Source organism: Sarcophilus harrisii, chromosome 1 (assembly GCF_902635505.1).
Source record: "Sarcophilus harrisii chromosome 1, mSarHar1.11, whole genome shotgun sequence".
NCBI lineage: Eukaryota > Metazoa > Chordata > Mammalia > Dasyuromorphia > Dasyuridae > Sarcophilus > Sarcophilus harrisii.
In genome coordinates this window covers 335,116,731-335,140,496 of record NC_045426.1, presented here as the reverse complement: position 1 = coordinate 335,140,496, position 23,766 = coordinate 335,116,731, and the positions used below count along the sequence as shown (strand labels likewise).

The following is a 23,766-nucleotide window of genomic DNA, read 5'->3' as shown; positions in this document are numbered from 1 at the left end:
ATACTTTCACTCTAGTCTCTGATAGAAGTGGCCCTTCTTGTCAAGAAGAATCTCTTTATAGATATCCATAATCCTGTCTTTTCTCTTTTTATATAGATTACCTGCTGCTATCACCCCCATTTTTTAAAATCCTCATTCTCTCTTCTGTTTCTATATCTCCATTAAGTCTGTTTCCCAGCTTTTTGCAAATAAGCTTATTTGTCCTCTCTTCTTAAAAAAAAGACAAAACATCATTAAATCCTGGTATTCTTGCTATTTCCCCGTTACTTTTCCTTCTATTCTCGGCTGAACTTCTGAGAATGGCAATCACAGGTACTTCTAAATCTTTTCCCTCTATCTTCTAAACCCTATGCAATTTGGCATTTAACCTCTTTATTCAACTGAAATTGCATTAACTCTCAAACTTTGGCCTTCCTGCAGTATGACACTGTTGACCACTGTCTTGTTCTAAAGACTCTATTTGGTTATTTGTAATACTACTTTTTCTTAGTTCTTCTACTTATAGGAGATTGGTAGAATTTGAAGAATATTGGCTTAAGTCAGAACACCTACATTTGAAATCCCCATTACTTGTGTAAACCTGGACAGCCAGTTCCTTAACTTTCCTGAGCCTCAGTTTCCTTATCTAGAAGAATGAGGGGGTTAAAATAGGTTAATCCTGAGGTTCCTTCCAGCTACAGATCTATGTATGATTTATCTCTCCCAACTCCATCCTAGTAATTCTGAAGACTCTATTATTCTGTAACCCTCCCTGCCTACTCCCTTATTCCCTTCTCCCTCAATCCAATGTATCATGTATCTCTTCCACTTTGCTCTCTAGAATATCTGCTCCATTAGTAACAAATCTACTTTCATCTTTAATTTTTCTCCTTCCCAGTCTTTACATTTTCTAGATATTACTGAGAACTGCTTCCTTCCTGGTTATGTATATTCATTCACTCTCTTCAACTAACTGGTGAGGGTGGTGGAATCTCCTCCTCTCCCCTCTCCCAGGCAATTAGGGTTAAGTGACTTGCCCAGGGTCACACAGTTAGGAAGTGTTAAGCGTCTGAGGCTGGATTTGAACTAAGGTCCTCCTGATTTCAGGGCTGGTGCTCTACCTACTATGCCATCTACCTAGCCCAAACTCCTTCCCCCCACTCCCCAATGCCACATTCAAACTCAACCTGCACCATGATTACTCAGTAACCTCTCCTTTGAGGTTCATTCAATCCATATCTACAACTAAATTAAAATTCTGGAAGCTGGTGTCTACCAATCTCCAGGACATTCCTATTCACACTAGGCTTCAACAGACATACTGATATTTCTTCAAAAACTTTAACCTGCCAGTTAACTACCATAACCTCCAATATTTCAACCCCTAGGTTTTTTTCCAGGCTATAGTCCCTACACTAGGCACACTATCTTCTCCATTTTGACCCCTTCGTGAACTAGTTAAACTCTACAATATCTTCTTCTCTCAGTCCATTACCCCTTTATCCTACATCTAATCTCGTCCTGTCAAGTCTCTGCCTTGAATTATTCCCACTATTCATCGCACTCCCTCCTTCTTACATGTTACTAAATGAAGCTGAAGAATATTATGAATCACTATCTAACAGGATCCACAACAAATTTACACTGCCATAATTTAAACTGAGTCCTCATTGTAACAAGATAATTTCTTTATATCTCTTTAATTAGTATCTCATTAATCACAGAGGCTTTTTCAAATCCTTTAAAGCATCCTCAAATCTTTCTAAGAACCTTCCCTAATATTTAACTGGGGGGGCGGGTAGGGAGGAAGGGAGAAGAAGGGGGAAGGCCATTATGCCATTCCCTGAAAAAGCTCCATCTTCTCCTCTCCTCATCTTCACTTCCTGGCTTCCTTTAAGTCCCAATTAAAATTTTCACCCATCAAATGCTTCTCTTGATTCCCTTCAATACTAGTGCCTTTCCCTAGTTGATTATCTCCAATTTATCTTACATAATATGTGTGCATGTATGAATGTATATGTGAATATGCATGCATGTGTGTGTGTATATGTGTATTTATGTATGTACATGTTACCTCTTCTATTTGATTGCGAGTTCTTTGAGATCAGGGTCATCTTTTGCCTTTTTTTGTGTCCCCACTGTTCATCACAATGTCAGACACACAGGAGGCACTTACATAAATGTTTAATGACCAACTCATGATCTAATTAAAAAGCACACCTTTAAAATGCTTCCCCTTGTGCTTTGTCCAAGAAATTTCCACTAGATTTAAATTTGCAGCTTGAAATTACTCATTCAAAAACCCTATCAAACTATTAAAAGTTTTACACTTGCCTGAAAACCAAAATGTTATAGAAATTTAACTTATGAAATAGCATTACATAATATTGTCTTCTGATTTAGGATATGGAACTTCTTTAATAATTTATATAGGAAAGCAGATTCATTTAACAATACCAGCCTATAGCCTATTAATTTATGTTCATAGTATTAAATTTTTATTTTTCTAGTTTAACAATCAGAAATGAGGCAGATACGAAAATAAAGTCTGTACTTTTAAAATATATGTTAAAAGAGACATGTAATGCACAACAAATATGAGATTTTGAAGAGTCATATGCATCACCTGACTGGTTAGGGGAGTGGCTGACCAAATCCCGAATGGGAGGCATGCCTATGAAAAAGCAAGAAATTACAGAATTATTACTAAATTGAGGTTGGGTTTTTTGTTTCTTTTTGGTTAAGGGAGCTAGCTCTGCATAATTCTTCTAAATGATTTATTAACTACAGATGGAAGACTAATCTTCCCCAAAATAAAATTGCTGATAATTTCTTACCTGGGTATTTTATGCAAAATAAAATAAATGATTCTAAATTTCCAAGTAATATTGAAATCTGCTATTCTGATGATATATAAATACTTAAAAAAAATAAACTCATGTTAAAACACAATTCAAGTAGTAAGAAAACTCATCATACTCTTGGCTATGTCACAACTTGTTAGGAATTTGACTTTTTTACATCTTTACCATGAGGATATTAAGAATAATTATATGACTATATTAGAATAATTATTTCACTATAATATGTCATGATTCTATTCACAAAGTTTTGGGAATTAATTTTACTCAATGACTTGCATTTCAATGTGTCTAATTCCATAAAATAAAATGATAGCCATAAGCTAATTTTTTGTTAAAGAATTGTAACAACCATAGAACTGTTTTGCGTTTCATCATTTGTGAATATATTTCTTATGAACTGTACGGCCAAAGAGTAAAATTAAATTAGTAGTCTTTTGCTTTAAAGACAGTTTATCAATGTTGCTACAAAATCAAATATCACATAGAATGAGGGCCTAAGTTTGTCATAACATGCAAGGAAAAAAGAAACCAAAACAACTATGCAACACAAAGATTTTAGCTGAGGTTTAAATTCTTTCAAGAGTATGACTGGTATTGGGCTATACTGATTCAAAGTGTTTTGCAGTCTTGGTTCTCATCCTGGAGCAGCACTATCTAGCTGAGTCACCAATGCCAGTCATATTAACCTATATTCAGGACATTTAATTCAATTAACATCTCCATCTTTAAAATGTGATAGGAGATTATAGTTGGATTAAATGCCTTCTAATCATCCCTTTGAGTTTTAAAAATCTAATTTTAATGACTAAGATCAATCTCACTAAATAGATATCAAATGCTGAATAAATGTAAAACCAAGAATGTTCCACAAGACAGATGATAAAATATATTTTCCTTTCCTAAGTAGAGAAGAATAAAACTATTTGGACATAATGTTGCATATAAAGTAGTGGTATTCATTATTAAATGGTTTTCTTTTTTTGTGCAAGGAAAGATTCAAATTTGGGATTGGTATGGGAAGATATCCTGGGATGGCTAATATGGGGGAAAAAAAATCAATAAAACTTATTTTATATATAAAATTGATATAATTCTACACATGGTTATATCCTTTATGTAAGCTAAAAGAGGCAAAATCAAGAGATTTAGAATTTTGATCTGCTACTATTTGTGGGCAAAGTACAGTATCTTCTTAATCAAACTGTCTCAAAAACAGGTTTAAAAAAACAGGATAGAATCATCATTTTGATAATTTTTAATGAACTTAAGGAATAAAATAGGGAAAGCATTTGTTAAAATGCCAGAGGGACTGATGGTTTACAGATGGGAGATCTTGTTCACATGAACTTTACTTATATAAATCTAAGAGGGACAATGGAAGTTAAACTTGTATATATAACTCAAATGTTAAGCTATTGAATCTCCATTTAAAGACATCATCATTGATTATACTGACAAAAATAACCTATTGGGAAAAGGAAATATAGTTGTTAGGAAATTATGCCTAATTTATTGTGGTTTACTGCTAGGATAAAAGATGGGTATAAATAGAGAAAATGACAGATAAAAATTACACAAAGACTTTAAAAAATTCTTTGATAACATTTGCCAACAAAAGCTATTTTAGAAAACTAAATCATAATGTCATAAGAGGATCAAGGATTTACTTTTTTCACAGATAAGGAAATTGTTTGGATATGGGATACAATGGATAAACAGGTACTTTTCAAATAATTTTTTTTTCTCTTTGAATAAATAAAATAAAATGCAAGATTTCCTTAGAGATTAATGTAGAGATTCTTTTCATTTAAAACATTTATAAATTATATGGAGAAGGGAGTACACATTGAAATCTACCAGCTCTAAGATAATATTAAATTTTTTCAGGCTTTCCATATAGGAACAGGCTATGATAAAAGCTTACAAATCACAAGATAGATTTAAGGAGCTGAATAGATTCTAAATGTCTTGTAATCCAATCCCTTCAATTAAGAGGTGAGAAAAATAAAGCTCAAAGGAATTGAATAATTTGTTGAGGGTCACAGAAATAGTGACCCAGATGGGATTGGATTCAAAACTAGCCCAACTCCAACTGCAGCATGGTTTCCACTCAATCTCACTGTTTATATGAGTGGAACCTAAAAAGGAGCAGGTCAATTTTTACAATTTAAAAAACAAATGGAAGTTTCTGAAATATGTGTCACAGTCCAGGAGTTATTATCAATTAGGCTATTATTAGGAAATAACTATCATCATGATAGGCAGTTTGTTTTGTGATTACCTGGTCCAAATAGTATTACCTCCATTTTACAAAGTGAGAAAATTGAAAATCAGAGAGTTTTGCAGTAACATGATTAGTAAATGATGAATGTGGGATTGAACAGAGGACTTCAGATTCCAAGTCCAGCGAGCTTTCTAATGTAAAACATATTTTTCTTTTCTGAATATGCAGATAAAAAGTGCAAGAAACTGTGAGACATTAAGAAATATATGAAAAAGAAAAGACAAAATAGTTTAGTCATAAAAAAAATTGTGATAGTATCATGTGGTACTAAAAGAATAACTAAAATGACCAATAGATGAGGCTTGAGGAATTTCAATATTTAGACAGATTGAAAAAAAAAAAAGGATCTTTTAGTTTAAAAGATATAAGGTGAAAGACATGACTAAAATGTGTGAAATAATGTCAGTGAATGAGGAATGTGACTTATTGTCAAATTCTGAGATACTAAGGCACTCTGGAACTTGAGAATTAAATTAAATACAAATACAAGTTGTATTTGTATAGCACTTTTAAAAAGTTTCCAATTCTATTATCTCTTTTGTTTCTCATAAATAACCTTGAAAATAAAGTTTACATGAAGTCTTTAGTTATGGAAAAGAAAATATTTTCTTACAATGCATAATCAGCTTTTGAATTTACAGGACAAGCAGCGTATATGAAAAGTTTCAAAAAGGGTTTGAACTTATCAATTAGCCACATACAAAATGGCTTCCAAGAAAATCTAAACTTTTAAGAATGAATTCCAAGAGGAAATCTATGCTGTTTATGCTGCTCCACTGTTTTTTAGCAACAACTTGTCATGAATACACTCAAGGAGTCGTTAATGTGGAATAGTATCTCTTTTTCTACATATAGGAATAAAGAAATTGTTTTATTAAGAATTCATTCTTCCTGATGCTGCCTAAATATTAGTCCCAAGTCCTATCATCCTAAATCTACTACATTTCACTTTTTTAGAGGGATTTTGTTCTTTCAGATACTCAATTGAGAAACTCAATTTCCTCAGTACTATAGGGACTGCTTATAAATGATCATTTATGGAAAAAAAGGTTTCTCACAGTCTTTTTTTTTTTTTAAAAAAGCAGCCTACCATTTAATAGAATAACAATTATTTTATAATAGCCCATAACTTCTGTGTAAACATATTCAGTACACTGGCTAGAACTACATTTCAAAAAGAAAAAAACTAAAGATTGTAGAAATAGACTTGCAAAAAGACATGAGCAGAAGCAGTTTTGCCGTTTGTAAATTTCTTTGGTAAAAACTTTGTCAAAGAATACAAATTTATGTAAGATTTTAGGTCTTATTTTATACATTTATTTGACTATTTTCTTTCTTTCTATTTGTAATAGAAAATGAAAATTTTTTACAAAATTACTTAAAATAAAATGTTAAGGGGGAAAAAGTATCTAAATCAGTTTAGAAACCAGAACTTAAAATTTAAAATGTGCAGTATGCTAATGTTTTAGGAAACTTCAGGCTAGAGCTTGGCATTTTTTAAAGTGCTTGATACAATTCAATGCCATTGCCACCTTTTTTTGGTAAAAATGTATACCCAAAAGGACATGATCAGTATGACAACTCCAACTTTTTGTTTATAATATAATATAAACTGAAAGTATGTTCTACTCAGAAACAGGTATTGGGAAGGTAGTATGTTCACCTTCTTCTCCTGGAGATAGGCAGTTACAGGCAACAAGATTTTACTGATGTTTAGTTTTCTGAAGAAAGTTTCAACTCCTGACCCCAAGAATTCCAAACTCCTGAAAAAGATGGTGAAATAAAAAAATCTATACTTACACTTCAATACTTCAAGGACCTCTGATTTCCTTGGTGTAGTTACCCACTCCACTGATACAGATCCCAACCCCTCCATCATGTAGTAGGTAGCTTTTGTGCACTGCTGTGGCCAAAAACCTATCACCACCTGTTTTATCAAGGCTGGTGATGAGACTCTAGGAGGCCTAGCTGGTTTGATCTTTGGACAACTGACAAAGTCTGTTGTTAGGGTCTTCCAACCTGGCAGAAGATGATTTAGGTGAACCACTGCTGAAACACTCATTAAGATTCCACCCTCCACTTAATGAAGAGGAACTAAAATAATCCGTATAATTTCAGGAAAGGAAAGCACCAGCATCAGACTATTTTGGCTATTTTGTTAAATATCAAAATGATCTCACATCTGAGGAAAAATGATTATTTCCCCAAATACAGAATATATGATTATAATCAGACTATTAAGTTCTGAATCATGTAGCCAATGACACTTTTTCATATCTATAAATCTTTGAAATGTACAAAATCAGATGTTGATCGCAGCAATATTTTATACAGGCAATAAAAATGTTAATACTCTTAAATTTTTGCCAACATATCTAATCTGTAATATCTGAAACATTTTCAACTACTCCTAGACAACTATCTGTTCATGTTATTTCTAGAACAATTCCTTTGCTCACTACAGTTAAAAAATAATATAACAAGTAGTGAGCAGTTCAAAACCTAATGGTCCCTAGAGTATCATATATTGGGCAAGATCTCAAACAGGTTTTGCAAGTTATCTACCCATAAGGAAGCCTGATTTCTGTTGTAGCAGATTGTCTCTAACTTACTTTACCCAACCACTGGTCTCTCTATTAACATGTGACAGGAATAGAAGCTAAATTTAAAAACATATCAGAATTAATTGTTCTTTGGAGTTTTGAGGAAATTAGTTTATAAATCCATCTGATCTTGGAGTTTGTTTCTTTGGGAGATAATTTATGGATAAGTTTTTTTCTTAGATTGAGTTGTTTAAATTATCTATTTTCATCTAAAATTTCTGGTACCAGCAAAGTCTTTTTCCCCAATCTGAAATCTTAGTTACATTATTCCAAAATGAGGGGGTTGGACTATGTAACCTTTAAGGATCTTGATTATGATTATGATAGGAACTGGGGTAATATGTCTTTCATGTGGATATTCTTAAGCACATGTTCCTAAAGTCTATATTAAGAATAACACTGTATTTCACTGTATTATAAAACATCTTGATGAAAATATTAAGACCAATATTAAGACTACTAAGAGGTAGTTTTTCTTGTACTTATATAAGCCTTGGCTCCTGGATATTTCTATTTAGTTGTTTTCATCCAGCATGCAAGCTCCATGAAAGCAGGGACGATGCCTTATTTTTACATTCTTTAGTATCTAAAATGTTTTGTGTATATCAGACAGTTATCAGTACTACTGTTAGAATGGAATTTTTTGTAGGAGCTAAGGAGGGAAGGAACAAAAGTGATGAATTTTTAAAAAGCCAAAGCTTTAACAGAAGCTAAAGACTGAAACTAAGACAAGTTTGATTCATATTGGTAATACTTCTACTCCAAATGCCCTAAATATTTGTGGTTTGATTCTGAGCATACAATTATGGATACAGATAATCTGTATCTAATATTGTATACTCCAATCTTCCATTTTAACCTCAATTACCTACTCCTCTCTTGATAATATTAAAGTTACTAACCTGCCTGTAAAGGACATTTTTGGTAATAAATCTAGTTTGGCTTCAAAAACAATGAAATCCATAAAAGTTTTTTTGTTGTTGTTTCCTTTTTCAGTCTTTTCTGACAGGTAGATTATCTTATGGCGTTGGAAAAAAGTCAGTTTGGGGCAAATAACAGGATATACTTATTTCTCTTAAAGACAACCTGTGCTAGTTCCTGTTTACCTGCTTATCTGAAAAGGAATAGTATAATTCATTAAGACCTATTTCTGAAGAAGAGAGAGAAAGGTGGTAGGAAAAAGAACTTAAAGAGGTATTTTCCTTTAAAAATCAGGTCATAGATTTGGTTGGTGAAAATTATAATGGGCAAATTTCTGGTAAAAAGCTCTTCAAAGTTCTGCATACATATATAGCTATCTAGACATACTTTTTATATCCCTACACCAAATTTTAAATAAATAGTATCATTATCAATGAATATTTGAGTATTATTAAACACAAATATATTATAACAAGGGATAAAATTTTAGAATTGCTTAACTTCTAAGATATAAATGATTATTTGGACACTAGAACTAATGATCATCAAATATTTAATTTATTCATTTATGACTGGTAAAAACTTTAGTTGATGTTGATGCATGCTAAATTTAATTATTTTTATTGAAAGAAGAACTACCTTTTCTTACCTGGTTGTTTTTTTTTGTTCGGTATCTCTCCATTAGTCACTGGCTGTTTACTTGTTATACTATTGCCTCTTGACTGGGTATTTAATACTTTAGAAGCAGGTCCCAGGTTTGTTGCTATAGTAGGCAACTGCTGACCTCTCTTTAGAAGCTGTTTATGTTCCTGGTGCCGAAATCGTGGTGGTACTTCACCACGAGGGTAACGAGGCAAGGCCTGCTGCTGTTGCTGCTGACTGTTGGCTGTGGCCCGCTTGGCATTATTCTGAGTGCTGGTTGCTGTGGAAGTGCCGTTAGTAGAGTTGGCAGGCTGAGGCTGGCTTACACTGGGTTTTATCTGTTCTGGCACTAATACCAACAAAAAGAAGCAAAATATAAAAGGTCAGCCAGTAAAGCATACAACTACAACAAGAAATATATTAACAAAAATAAAATCTATGAAAAGCAATTCCACTGGAAATATAAAATATGCTACAAATAGGCAGGAGCATAAACATTAAGGAGTGAAATATCTCATTTATTAAGTTAAGAACCAGTAGTCAAGTTGTGCTAGTATTGATGACCTGTTCACAAAAGTGGGACAGAGGAGCTGACACTTTGCCTCCTTCCTCAAAATGCTGGAAAAAGAACATCATGTGACTGGAGGACCTAGCAAGAATAAAACTACAGTGAATCAGTGTCCAGTGCTTTTGAAAATATCACCAACTATGTACAATTTTTAAAAGCTTGTATTTGTTCTATCCTTACCTGTTTCTTCCTTCTATTGAATAACCACTTAAAATAAAAGAGTAAGTAGGGGAAAAGTTAAAATTTTTATGGAGGAAAAAATATTACTAAAGATAAATCAAAAAAATCAGCAATTGAAAGAGGCTTAAAAGCTTTGAGAATCAAAGAAATGCAAATTAAACCAACTCTATGATACATTTTCCCCTCTTCACTTAAATAGGTAAAGATGGAAAACAGGTCTGCTACCTTATATGAAATTATGTTTTGCACGGAAAGCAGACTTTCTATGGAAGTTTTATAGCAGGACATTGATAATGATTATCTAAGATAAGAAAGTATGAATAGTTTATTATCTGCACAGCTACCAACAATACCCACATGACAGCATATATGAAAGTTAAATACTGAAATATGGAATAGACAATAAAAGCTACCGACAGATCCATACCTACTAGCTCAAAGAAATATGGATAGACATATGAAATCATGCCATTATAAAAGAGAGAAAAACAATACACCCTTACCATAATTATATACAACAAAAACCAAATAGCAACAAATTCCATGGACAATACTGATGATTATTGAAATTAATATAGTTTTCAATTCTTTTTACTCAATTGAAAAATAACAAAAGGTTGTAGTTGCTACATTTATAAGAAATATTAAACATATGTTTTTTGCTTAGAGATAAAGCCCTATTTCTTTATTTACATAGATTTAGTGCTGCAATGGAGCACAGGGCTCACATAATCCACATGAAGAGATCTTAATCTCAAACAGGTAGCTGGTAAAGCAGAGATTCAAAGTCACATATTCTAACTCTACTAACAAGCTGTTCCTATTAAACTAAAGAGCAATGATAATCAAGTATATGAACTACAAAATATTTGTGAGGGAAACTAATAACATTTTATATATATATACATAAATCTATTATCGATGCATTTATATCTCCCCAAATGCTTTCCCATATATGGATGGTATGGTTCAGTGTAATGGACTGAGCACTGAAAGATACAAATTTTAATCTTACTTCTGTCATTAATTTACTGACTGTCTGACACTGGATAAATCCTTTTACTTCCTTGGCCTTACTTTTCTCATCTGCTCAGTGTAATATGAAAAACTGTAGATATGCAATCAGAGGGCCTGTGTTCAAATACCAGGAAAAAGGGAAAGGAATAAGCATTTAAACAGTATCTATTATTTGCCAGGAAGTTTGCCAAGCACTTTACAATTATTATTTCATTTGATACTCCCAACAATCCCGCAAGTGCTGTTATTGTCCCCATTTTCTAGTTGAGAAAACTTGAGGCAAACAAAGGTGAAATGATTTTTGCCCAGTCAGAGAGCTGGGAAATGTCTGCGGCTAGAATCAAACTCCTGTCTTCTTGATCCTAGGCCCAGCACCCTACCTAATGTACGACCAGGGGCCTCCAGAATTCTGATAATTATTAATTAACTATGACCATGAGCAAGTCATTTCAGATCTCTACGCCTCAGTTTTTCCATCTATAAAAGGCAAATAAAGTTACATATTACAATCTCATAGGACTTTGTGAAGGAAGATCTCTTATAAAACTTTAAGGGCCTATACAAAATATGATTTATCAATATTATGATTTCCTAAAAAAAAATTCCATATACAATTTTCTTGTACTTCAGACATTCAATATCAATATTCTAAGCCATTGTCAGAAAAAAATCTGTAGTTTTAATGTATTTATGTTCTCCTAGGTAGATATTCAATTATATTACTATTCCTGTGCTTAACAAATCTCTATTTTCATAATGAAGAATTATTTAAGGATCTGATTAAATTGGCAAAAATTCATATTTGGAACCAAAGTCACAGAGAATAGAACTAGAAGGAACCTTAGAAGTCAACCAATCTCATTAAACCTCAATTTAAAGTTAGAAAAATTTAGCCCCAGAAAGGTTAAGAAGCCTAACCTAAAGCTTCACCACAATTTTGCAACAACGACAATACTAGATCCCAGGTCAAAGCAATTGACCAATCAACAAGCATTAATTGAGTGCTCAAGCACAAGCTAAACACTATGGACATAAAGCATTTTTATATAAGTAAACAGAGAAGAGAAAAAAATAGAAAAATGATTGGGTGGGGTGTCTCCCTAAGAGGGATCAGTAAAGGAGGCAGGGACCCCAGAAATAGAGATCAGGAGGAAGAACACTTTGGCAAGAGGGACGTTGGGTTCTACAGGGAGGGTCCCTGAGGAAAGGCCACTTGATGCCTGGTTAACCAACACCCCAACTCTAAGTTGGTTAGTTCTTTCACTGTGCTAAACCATCTTTTTGAAATTCCAATGAATAATCAGACCTAAATAACAAATTTGATTATTTTAATTCTTCTTTGATCTTTTATGATGAACCAATCAGGTATTTATGATGTAGAAGTAATGCTACCTTGGTTGGTTCACTTTAACTTAACTAGGCCTCAGTTTATTCATCTACAAAATAAGAGCCTTGGATGAAATGATCTTAGAGATCCAGTTTATGAAGTCATCATCATTTTTGCATTTATGTTTTTAAGATTTTTTTTGTGTATACACACCCAGCAAGACCCAGCCCTCCTTCCCAATTTCTGCTTACCAGAAGTTTATATATTAACAGGGGAGACATATCTATCATCCATCCATCTATCTATCTATTTTTCTCTTCCTTGTTAGTAAAAAGTCAATACAAGCAAAGTACTTTAAAAAAAAAGTAGCAAAATCTATTAATCATGGGTGTTAGCATGGGGTCTGCATACTTGTTTTGAATATTTTGATAACTATATTTCAATATAATTGGTTTCCTTTATAATTCCATGTATTCTGAGAAAGAATCCATCAGAATGCTAAAGAAGTCAATGATATAAAAATATGTAAGAACCCCTGTGGGTTAAGGGCAACAGTGTTCCAAGTAAAAAATTATTGTGGATTTAAGCTTCTTAGAGGAAGCAGACACGACATGGACCATGGAAACGGTTGGCAAAAGACACTATAAGTTTAGATAAAGATTGGAAGTAAGGTAGCAAAGATAAGAAGCCATTACATTACTAAATTTTAAAACTATAATGGATCTTCGGGTGCATGTCAAGGTGTTGTCAAGGTGCATTTGAAACAGAGTCAGGGCTAAGTCCCTGGCTTTCTGACTCTTAGCTTCCACCAAGCGGAATGAGAATTCTTTGTTTGGAAGAGAATAGTTTAAACTTAAGATGATTTTACAGTTTGGTGGATAAGGAAATTAGGCTAAACAAACAAGTTGGGTCAGATTACAGAAGACCTCAATATCAAAGTTGGAATTCAGACTTAATGTAAAAAGTAGCTAATCATAGGTAGGTGCTTATATGAAACAGCAAAAGTAGTATTTAGGTGCTATGCAGTATAAATTAAGAAGGGATAAGTTTTTTCTTCAGTAGTCACAATGATGCGGGTTGTGGTCCCTTTAAGAAACTAGTCCTTTCAGATTGATTTATTCCTTTCTGATTCCCAACCCTTCCTAGCTGATGCATTATCAATTCAGGAAGCTAGGACCTTTGATTCACAAATCCTGGTCAAAAGCATCTCTTTGAATTCCAATAAGAGATCTGAGCTCTCCCAACCCCCATTCTAATGATCTGCTCAGGTTTCCCAACCCCCACCAAGCAAATTCAAGACCCCACTGAACCCATAGAGGAGCCAACTTGGGACTCCACCCACAGGCCCCTCTAGCTGAATCTCTCATTATAAAAGAGTCAAGCTGGAGCCCTCTCTTTGCAGAGGTTCCAAATATGCCAGCCTAACACCTGGCATGCCAAGGAGCCTCTCTCTGTCCACTAGAACCCTGTTTCTGGGGCCCTCTCTTTACTCTCACCTATTTCCTTATCTAGACTTTAACCTTACTTCCTATGCCCATAATAAACTTCTTATATCAATTTAGGTTTTTGGGTCTGTAAATTCCTTTACAGGGGACTCTTGCACTCCTACTAGACCTCATTTAATTTTGTATCCTTGTGCTGAATCCAAAGGGGTTGCAGGGGAGCTGTATTTGACTCCCTGTACCCCCAACCTGCCACCAGACCTCAATTATACCTTAATTTCATTTAGGTACCCCAAATCTAGACCTCATCATGAAGACTTGGTTCTTCTTTGGAAGCTAAGGCCAAGTTGGGGTGAACCCTCACTTCAGCAGGCTATTAGCAACACTACAAATTCTTGAAATGGCTGTCTATTCTACTTTCATTCTTCACACTCAGAGGATAAAATTAATGCCTTCCTTAAAGGGGCAGGTGTGTAAATGTGGACCCATTCTGGCCTGATTGTTTTCAAAGGCCCTGAACAATGTAAACATTAGAAGTCTTATCTGCAATGCAGGAGCTGGTGGATCTATCCCAGCAGCTGGTAGTGCTGCCCTTGGTAGGAAGAATAGGAAGCAAAAAAAAGAATCTGAGGAATCCAATGAAGACATGGGCTTTGGTCTGTTTGATTATATATTTTTTGTAACATTAAATAAAAAGTTCATTAAATTAAAAAAAAAGAAGAAGAAAGGATTAAATCTAGGATAAAGGAAGGAAAAAGGTTGAAGTTGTTATATAAAACAGGTATGAAATCTAGAAAGTCTAGTAAGTCACTAGGTTTCAAAGCAGAAGACTATGTTGACCCAGGAATTCCAGATTGGAAGAAGCTTTTAAAGGAAGTATAATGAATGGGTCAAATACCTTACAGGGAAAAAAAGAGAGAGAGAGAGAAAGAGAGAGAGAAAGAGAGAGAGAGAGAGAGAGAGAGAGAGAGAGAGAGAGAGAGAGAGAGAGAGAGAGAGAGATAGGAAGAGGAGAAAATAAAGAAGATGATGTCTCATACGGAAGTGCAGAGTAAAGGATGAACAGACTAAGAAGAAAAAGGGTCAAAGAACTTAATGCCATCATTCCCAAAAAATCAGCTATGTGATGATGACTAAGTTGATCATTTTACAGTTTAGGATATTAAAACCCAAAGAGTCATTTGTCACATGTCATGTCACTTGCCACACAAAGAGTAAACTGGGATTCAATTTCAGTCTTCAACTGAAAATTTAGTGCTCCCTGTACTACACAAGCTCCTCTTCCTATCACTTTTAGGCTTATTTGAAAATTTTTCTCATTAGTGTCAAAAGGATCTCATTTCTTCCCCAAATCTCCCCATAAAACATCATTCCCAATATTTTCCCCAATTTAATCTCTTTGAATTTACTTATCCATATCAGTGTTACTACAATCATCACAGTCCACCCAGAGTTTAAACTTTGGAAGGCCTCTTTTTCAATACCCAAACAATCACCAAGTCCTAATGATTTTTTCTCCTTCATCTCTCAAATCTACATTCTACATTTCTAGTATGCTAGCCTAGTTTGGATAGTCAGTTTGCTTTCTTCTTAGGATAACAATTTATTTAGCAAACAGAATGGAATATGATGGACAATATTTTTCAAAAAGTACTTGCATTTCAAATTGCTCAATAACTTTAGTGTCTACAATTGAAACAAAAATCATTGGTAATCAAAATTGATGAAAACAAAACAATCTTGTTCATATATCTCTAATGAATTTTGAGGACACTATCTCTAAAAAGAGAATTATAGATAATTACAAGGTTCTAATACTTAGACTGTCCTGTGATTTTCTTAGGAAGAACAAGTGATCAGAATTTATTGTTATTTCTTTTTCTCTTCTTTAAATCTCTGCCCCAATGATCAAAGCATCTTTTATGTGAGGGAGATAGAATTCAATATAACACCTAACAAAAACAGCAAGTGAAACTATTTTCTCCCAAACAATTCTTTTTGTGATGAATCTGAATCTGCTTCTATAAACTTTTTGATTGTCAGCAGAGCCTCTCCAAGGGACTAATGTTTAGTAACTTTGTTACCCAAATAAATTTTTATGGTACATAGACTGGTTTGAAAGGAACAATAGGGAGGTATGGTTAATCCCATTTGTATTTTAGTATGTATACTACCTGGATTATGAATGAAAAAATAAGAATCCGTGTCATCATAAATAAAGATTTTAATGAACTTAAAGTACCTGAGAACAGTATACGCAGTAATATAAATGAAATATTATTAAAATGGAGCTAAATGGAATGACCTCATTTTTTCTTCTTTCAGAGGGATTTTTAATCTGCAGGAACTTTTTTTTAAAATTAAATTTTGATAATGTCATAAAAGTCTTGGTGCAGTTAGATTAATAATTTAAAACTGACTTTTGGGACACCTTGAATTTCAAAGTAACTGTTTTTCTATGTACTTTGTATATGTACTATATTTTATGCATTTTAAAAAAGGGATCCACAATGCAAAAAGAACCACTGTTTTAGATAGTAGCATGTTTTCAAGACACACCTGATGCTTAATGCTTCATATCCTGCAGTAAAACTGAATTGCTGTGCTAATTCATTTTGCTCAACTATTTTTACTCTATTTGGAGGTGAGATTGGTGCATACACACACACACATTCACATTTAAATAACTAGTGTAAAAACAAAATAAATCAAAAATTTTGAAAATCATACACTTACATATATTCCATATAATATCCATATAGAAACTTATTCCACATCACTAAAAATAACAAAGATTTTATCAGTAAGGTTTATAGTTCCAGTGGAAACAATTCTAAGCGTTACTTATGACTGCAATATACTGAGTCAAGAAAATTACTGTTTTACCTGACAACTAAAATGAATAAGCAATTTACAATCAAGGACATTACCTTTGAAAAAATAATCTATAACTCTTAAATATTTTCATAGCAAAGAGTCCAACTTTATTTCCTTTATTCCAGGGGTTTATTGTAATATCTCAGTATTTTTTAGAATAATTTCTAAGCCCTCTGAAAAACACCTGCTTGCATTTGTGCTGTCTTTTTAAAATAGGGTAAATCTATTTAAGTGATTGGCATACTATCCAATCATGACTATATAGGATCAAATACAGTATTTTCTAGGAAAGCAATCTCACATATAAGCTCCTTAATTTATGAGTTATCAATGTAAGTCTAATTCTAACATACATTAGATGAGACTCTAAGTAAGTCACCTAACCTCCTGGAGCTTCAGTTTCTTCATATACAAAAACTGGGATGATAATCCTTGTGCTACATTTCTTCGAAGGTTGCTGTGAACAAGTAATGCAAAAATGAAAGTTATTATGAGTATTTCCAACACATAAATTAAAGGGAATTTGAAAAAAATAAACTCACTTTCCAAAAGGCATTGTTGAAATATGCTAAAGTACCAAATTCATATAGGAATTTAAAATTACTTGATTTGAAACAAAATTTTCTCCCAATTAACGTTTAAGAAATTAATCTGAGCATCAAGGAGTTTTTTAAGGCTATTTTTAATGAGAGCCAAAGACCATAAGCAAGACAAAATGTATAATGAAGAAACAATCCTGAGATTCAGTATTTACTAATATTCTTCCGATGGTTTGGTGAACTGAATTATTTCTGTACTATCATATGAGTAGCATTTCTACTTAAGGGAATAGATCAACAGAAAAGGCTTATGCTGTTCACCTTCAAAGAATCATTTTTACATAAGCTATACATGCAGGAGAAAAAATGTTTTAGTTTAGAAACAAAGTTTGAAAAGCAAATTAAGTCAAATTAATTCTAGTTTAATTAAATTCAACAAGTATAGTGCTTACAATGTCCTGGATACATTATAAGGCACTGGAGACACAAACCCGAAACAAAACAGTTCCTGCCCTCAAGGAGGGCTGGAGTTAAACAACATGTACAAGGTAAGTAAACAATGGGAGATCAGGAAACTTGTAGTGGGAGATGATAGCTGCAGTTCAATCTTGAAAGAAGCTAAGGATTCCAAGGCTGAGTGGAAGGAGTAAAGACATTTTAGGTATGGTAGCTATATAAAGGCACAAAGTCAGGAGAAAGTACGTCATGTATGGGAAGAGCATGAACTCAGTCTGAAAAGAGAGGTTGAAGACAGGTTATAAAAGAGCTTTAAGTGCCTAAATTTTTTTTTTAAAGAGTTTATATTTTATTTAACATCTACTGGTCATCCTACCATCTAGGGGAGGGGGTGGGGGGGGCAAGAGGTGAAAAATTGGAACAAGAGGTTTGGCAATTGTTAATGCTGTAAAGTTACCCATGTATATATCCTGTAAGAATTTACCTCAAAAAAACAAACAAACAAACAAACAAACAAACAAAAATAAATAAAAGAGATGATATTCAAAAAAAAAAAAAAAAAGAGTTTATATTTAATCCTAAAGACAAAAGTCATTAAATCTATCTTGGAGTCACTGAAACCTACATTTATTTATTTATTTATTTTTGCTGAGGCTGTTGGGGTTGACTTGCCAAAAGTCACACAGCTAGGAAGTATTAAGTGTCTGAGACCAGATTTGAACGCCAGTCCTCTGACTTTAGGGCTGGTGCTCTAAGCTGCCCCTAAGAAATACCCAATCCAAAGTATGATGGTGCAGAATGAGATTTTTTTTTTTTGCTGAGGCAATTGGGATTAAGTGATTTGCCCAGGGTCACACAGCTAGGAAGTGTTAAGTGGCTGAGGCCAGATTTGAATTCAGGTTCTACTGATTTAATGGCTGGTGCTCTATCCACTGCACCACTCAGCTACCCTGAAATAAAATTTTATAGTTCTGAATGTGATTAACATTTGCAAAAAACCAAAGAAACAACAAGAAAAAAGACAAACTCCCAACCAAAAATAAACAAAAAAGATTTTAGATTGAGCTTTCTAAAAATTGTGCTTTAAAATGCATCCTGGAAAAGTAACATAAACATACACTGATTATTGATTTTTAGATTAAATGTTGATAAATGTAAAGTTTTCTTAGTATTGCTTCTTTTAAATTTATGTGGCATTGATTCTACAAAGAAAAAACTGCTAAGACACTGAAAATAGAATGCAAAAAAATAACAGGTGATAGTTTCTTACGAAGGGTTTCATTCTAAAACAATAGCCAAAAAAAAAAAATCTTTAAGGGAAAAAGGTGAATAATTATTTAACCTGTCAATAGTTGTTAAACTATGAGAACAAGATTTAATACAAATTTATTAAAATGAAGATTTTTGTTTTTAGCAAAACTTTTACTTCAAAACCTCCAACTATTCACAACTAAATCAGTAACATTTTAATTTCCCAATTTGAAAAAATTAATAGTTAAGAGTCCTAACTTTTTACAACTTCAATTCACAATTCATAAGTGACATTTGAGTCAAATAAATTATTTTTAAAGCAGGATTGTCAACTGGTCAAAATATTCTCACTGATACAAAAGATATTTCAAAGATAACTTTCAATTAATGTGATTCACAATGTCTTCTGGATTAAAAAAAAATCTTCCTAGATGGCCGATAACAATTTAAAATGTGTAACAATTACTGGATTTTAAAATAACTTGTTTATAAAACATACTATATGACTGTAGTCTTAATAGTAAGATGAAAAGTTATATTTTTCAAATGCAATTCAAACATTTAGTAAGTGCCTACAAAATACAGAGCAAAACACCATGCAACTACATCCTTAAAAAAATCCCAATTATTCCTGTTGCTCTACTACAACAAAAATTAAACCAGTTCCCTAAGAGGCCATTAACCACCTATGATTTGAGTTTTCCTACAACTAACAACAATGACATCAACTGAGGACACAATTTCACAAGGCACAAACCTGAGAAGGCCCTCAAAGTAAGTTAAGAGAGATTTTACTTGGAGAGATTCCAAAAAGGCTTCCAACTTCTGTTGCTTTCCCACTCTGCAGATTTCATTAGAAAATGGAGGAGAAGCATGGTGTCATTTTACTGCTAGAAAAGTAATGCTTGCCACTAGTAGGAGCCTAGTGACTTGAATTCTTCCTTCCAATTAAAAAAAAAAAAAAAAAAAAAAAAAAAAGGCAGCTGCTTCAATGAGTCAGAGCAGTTTTACTCAAATAAAATCAGTCTGCAAATCAAATTCGTTAAAAACAAACAACAACACTATACTATCATAAAATTCTCTTTCTGTTAAAAATGAGCATATTGGATATATTATATAATAATTTTCTTGTATGTCATAAGAATAGTCAGTTCTGGAATGCTGAAGGGCAAATAGAGAAACTCTGGCTTTCAAGCTGATACATGTAGGATCCAGGACTAAATTTTTGCTATGGGAAAATGGCCACAGCTTTGAGCCCAGAAAGCTGATCTGGAAAACATCTACACTGTTTGCAGATCCATTAACCTCTGTGTGTCCTTGCTAGGCTTTCAAGAATAGCCTTTTCAGATAAACTTGGGCATAAATTTGGCCTACTAAAATGGAAAATTCAAAAAGCACAGCCTGATATAATTTATAAAGTCACAATTTAATAGTTAATATTTTTTCAAAAATTGCCAGAACTAGAGAATGCTTTAAGTGAAATAGTTTTCAAACAATAAAGCAAAGTAAAGGGATTTAAGTTTAAATCTAATCTAGTTTTAACTTTTTTTTTTAAATATTAGGCTGAAATTACACTCATTAATGAAAATAAAAGCATATCTGACATATTTATGTCCTATATAAGTAGGAGCTATAAATATCAAAGACAATTCTTATTATATAAGAGAGTAAGTGGTCTCATTTCCCAGGTAGAGTCTACCTTCCTTACATTAACTTGTTCATCTCTACCCTGCAAAAAAATTAAAATAAAATAAAGCAGGAATGCCACAATACACACAACTAAGTACAAGAGGTCCAAAAGTCTTAGTGCAAGTTTAACTATTAAAGCTTAATACCTTCAAAAATATTTTAGCTTTTAGTTTAAAAGTTCTAAGTTATTCAAGGTTAAAACTGCTTAAAACTTTTTGGACACCTTGGACCTTTATTGGAACAAGATCCTTTCATGTCTTAGTCTACCTGGACAAGGTTTAAACACAATCATCTCATACAAAATTCTATTCTATACTATGGAGAGATGTTGTTCCAGCACAAAGTCTCCCTCCCTTACAAAATGTATTGTAAATTAAAGCAAATATGTAACTCTCTCATAAAGTCCTAACATTAAATATACATTTATTTAGTATTTTCCCCCAAATCAAAATATTTTGTTAAAAGCCCAATTTACAAGGTGATAGGGATAGAAGAAAGAACAAAGTTTCTTTTCCTTAGGGGCTTACAACCTAATGAGAGGAATGAAATGTCTACAAAAACTGTCACACACCGAGAAAGTAACAAGTCAATGGAAGTTAAACAGGACTCATATAAGTACCCTGTATGGACAAAGGGACATACTGGACAATGAGGAAACTACAAAGCAAGGGCTGTTTCTGTCCCAAGAGCTTTGGGTAAGACAAAACATGAAGACCAAAAAGAAAGACAAAGTGACAGCTTTGAGGAAGGAAGGGGTCTAGGGAGGGCCCAGGGGAGGAGCAGTGGAGAAGGCTTTCTGAGGGAAGAAGCAACTCTTCAGAGGCAGTGGGGAAAGTTGGAGGGTATAGAAGGAATTCCATGGCTTTAAGCCATCCCAGAGAAGAGAAACTATGAAATGCCAGAACATTCTGAATCTATTTGTAGACAGTGAGGATTCCAGGTCAGAGATTTTTTTTTGGTCTGAAAGAGCTATACTGATTCTTACATATAGGAACATTAAATCATAAATGGAAGAAGAAGAGAACTAATGAATTCTCAAGCAAAATTAAATAATGTCAACCTAAATTTTAAAAAGAACACACAGTGACAAAGAAGGCTAAAATGACTATCTTACAGAACATCATGGGTCAGGATTTAAGTGTCTCCTCCTTCAAGACAGGAATAGTCCCGTATTTTCTTATAGCCCTTAACAAGATTTGTTTCATGAAGCTGAGAATAAAAGGAATCAAAAAAATTAAGCAATATCTGTGATGGCCATGAATCTGAGATTTCTTTAAAATCACCCTTTTCCTCATCCTCCAATATTTAGCACACAAGTTAATGTTTCCTGGATGCTGAGAATGAGAGCCCAAGCAGTTTTCAAAACACAATTTGGGTAGCTCTTTTTCCTGTTACCATATTCAATAATCTTTTCACACTAACTTCTCAGGTTTTCTTAATTCCTCTTCTCATGTTTCTCATATTAATTTGGTTTTTCTCTTCATCTCTGATATCCTTGCTTTCTCCTTATTTTTCTAATAAAAATATTTAAAGAACCTATATTTGGATTCAACTACACTAAAATCATCAATGCATCAACACATACTAAGACTTAGTTCAAAACTGCTAATAGAATTTTTACTCAATTCTGAAACTACATATTCTTTCTTTCTTTCTTTCACTGAGACAATTGGGGTTAAGTGACTTGCCCAGGATCACACAGCTAGGAAATGTCTGAGGTCATATTTGAACTCAGGTCCTTCTGAATTCATAGCTGGTGCTCTATCTATTGTGCCACCTAGCTGTCCCTACATATTATTTCTTAAAAAAAAAAAAAAATTACAAATTGTGATTAGGGATTGATTATGAGAAGCCTTAGAGTTTTTTTGAAGTCTAGATGGAGATCTATCCCTTTGGATTTTCACTCTACATAAATTATCTTGTTAGATTTACATATAAAATGTAGAATGAAGATTTTTTTTCTTTCACAAGATGGGTAAGATGAATCTAGAGTATCAAAAGCCTTGAGAATGAGTTTTAATATAACTCAATAAGAAACAAAAAAAAATCACCCAATACTGGCTTTTTGACAAAAGATTGCCATGATTTAAGTAGTATTAGGAAAAATTAGTTCGGCAGGAAAATGTAGAATGGATTAGAGATAACATTAGAATGGAAAAGAGTACCACAAGAGGAATCAGGAGGCATGGATTGATTCTAACTTCATCTCTATCACTAATTACCTGTGTAGGAGTATGTGGAACCTTCTTCATTCGGAACCTTATGTCAGCTTCTTTTTATGTAAAACAAGAGTCAAATTGGATCATAAGGTTCTTCATCTGACTCTAGACTCGGAGGATCTAGATTAAATTCCTACTTCTGACAATTAGATAAACCTTGAAAAAGTAACTTATAATCTTCTTAGGCTTCACTTTAGTCATCTGTGAAATGAAAAGTGTTATAGGGACTGAGGTCTTATGGTTCTAGATTTAAGATCTTAGGAGATCTCTTTCAGCTCTGAATTCTATCCTTAAACAAAGAGAAAATAAAGAAGAGACCAATTAAGAAGTCATGATAATATTTCTGGATTTTCAATTTATTAATAACACTTTGCCACTACCTTCACTGCCCACTCTACCACATCTCCCCAACATATATACACATTATGTCACCTAAATTAACTTTTTCTTTAAAAAGCATTTGAATGTTGACATCCCTGAATTTCTTTTAGCCTTCTACCACTATAATCTTCCTTAAAGCTATGGAATAACTGTATAAAGGTTAACTTGAGGGAATTAAATATAAACAACAAAAAAAGATCTTCAGTTTCTTTCTCTTACTTTCCCGGCTTAAGTTATATGTTTGACTTATTTTTTAATGTCTCAATCAAGACCCTCTCTAAACAATCAAGCTCATATACAACATTCAAAGTCTTAGTATGATGTTTATCCTATATTAATTATACTTTTTCTCAGGACTTCATTTCTCTCTACATATTTCACATGGTTATTTAAATGATCATTTCTATGCGAATAATTCTCAGATCTACTCATCTAGCCCCAACTTCTCTGATGATCTCCAGTCTCACACCTTCAATTGCCAATTAGACATCTTGAACTAGGCACCTTTTACTCAATATGTTCAAAAC

General features: G+C 33.2%; 1 protein-coding gene across 6 annotated transcripts in view; it reads right to left on the bottom strand.

The window, feature by feature from the left end:
- The window catches only part of TNRC6A (trinucleotide repeat containing adaptor 6A), a 114,232-nt gene that overhangs the window by 41,025 nt on the left and 49,441 nt on the right, over positions 1 to 23,766 (bottom strand). For 3 of the 6 annotated variants that reach the window (XM_031945598.1, XM_031945595.1, XM_031945599.1), the window contains exons 4-5: positions 17,089 to 17,161; positions 9,301 to 9,642 (exon numbers count right to left, since the gene is read on the bottom strand). In XM_031945598.1, coding sequence (XP_031801458.1) covers positions 9,301 to 9,642; positions 17,089 to 17,161 — 415 coding nt within the window. Of the gene's footprint in view, positions 1 to 2,605; positions 2,654 to 6,790; positions 6,891 to 9,300; positions 9,643 to 17,088; positions 17,162 to 23,766 lie in introns of those variants that run through there. The other 3 variants (XM_031945594.1, XM_031945597.1, XM_031945596.1) reach the window with 3 other exon arrangements.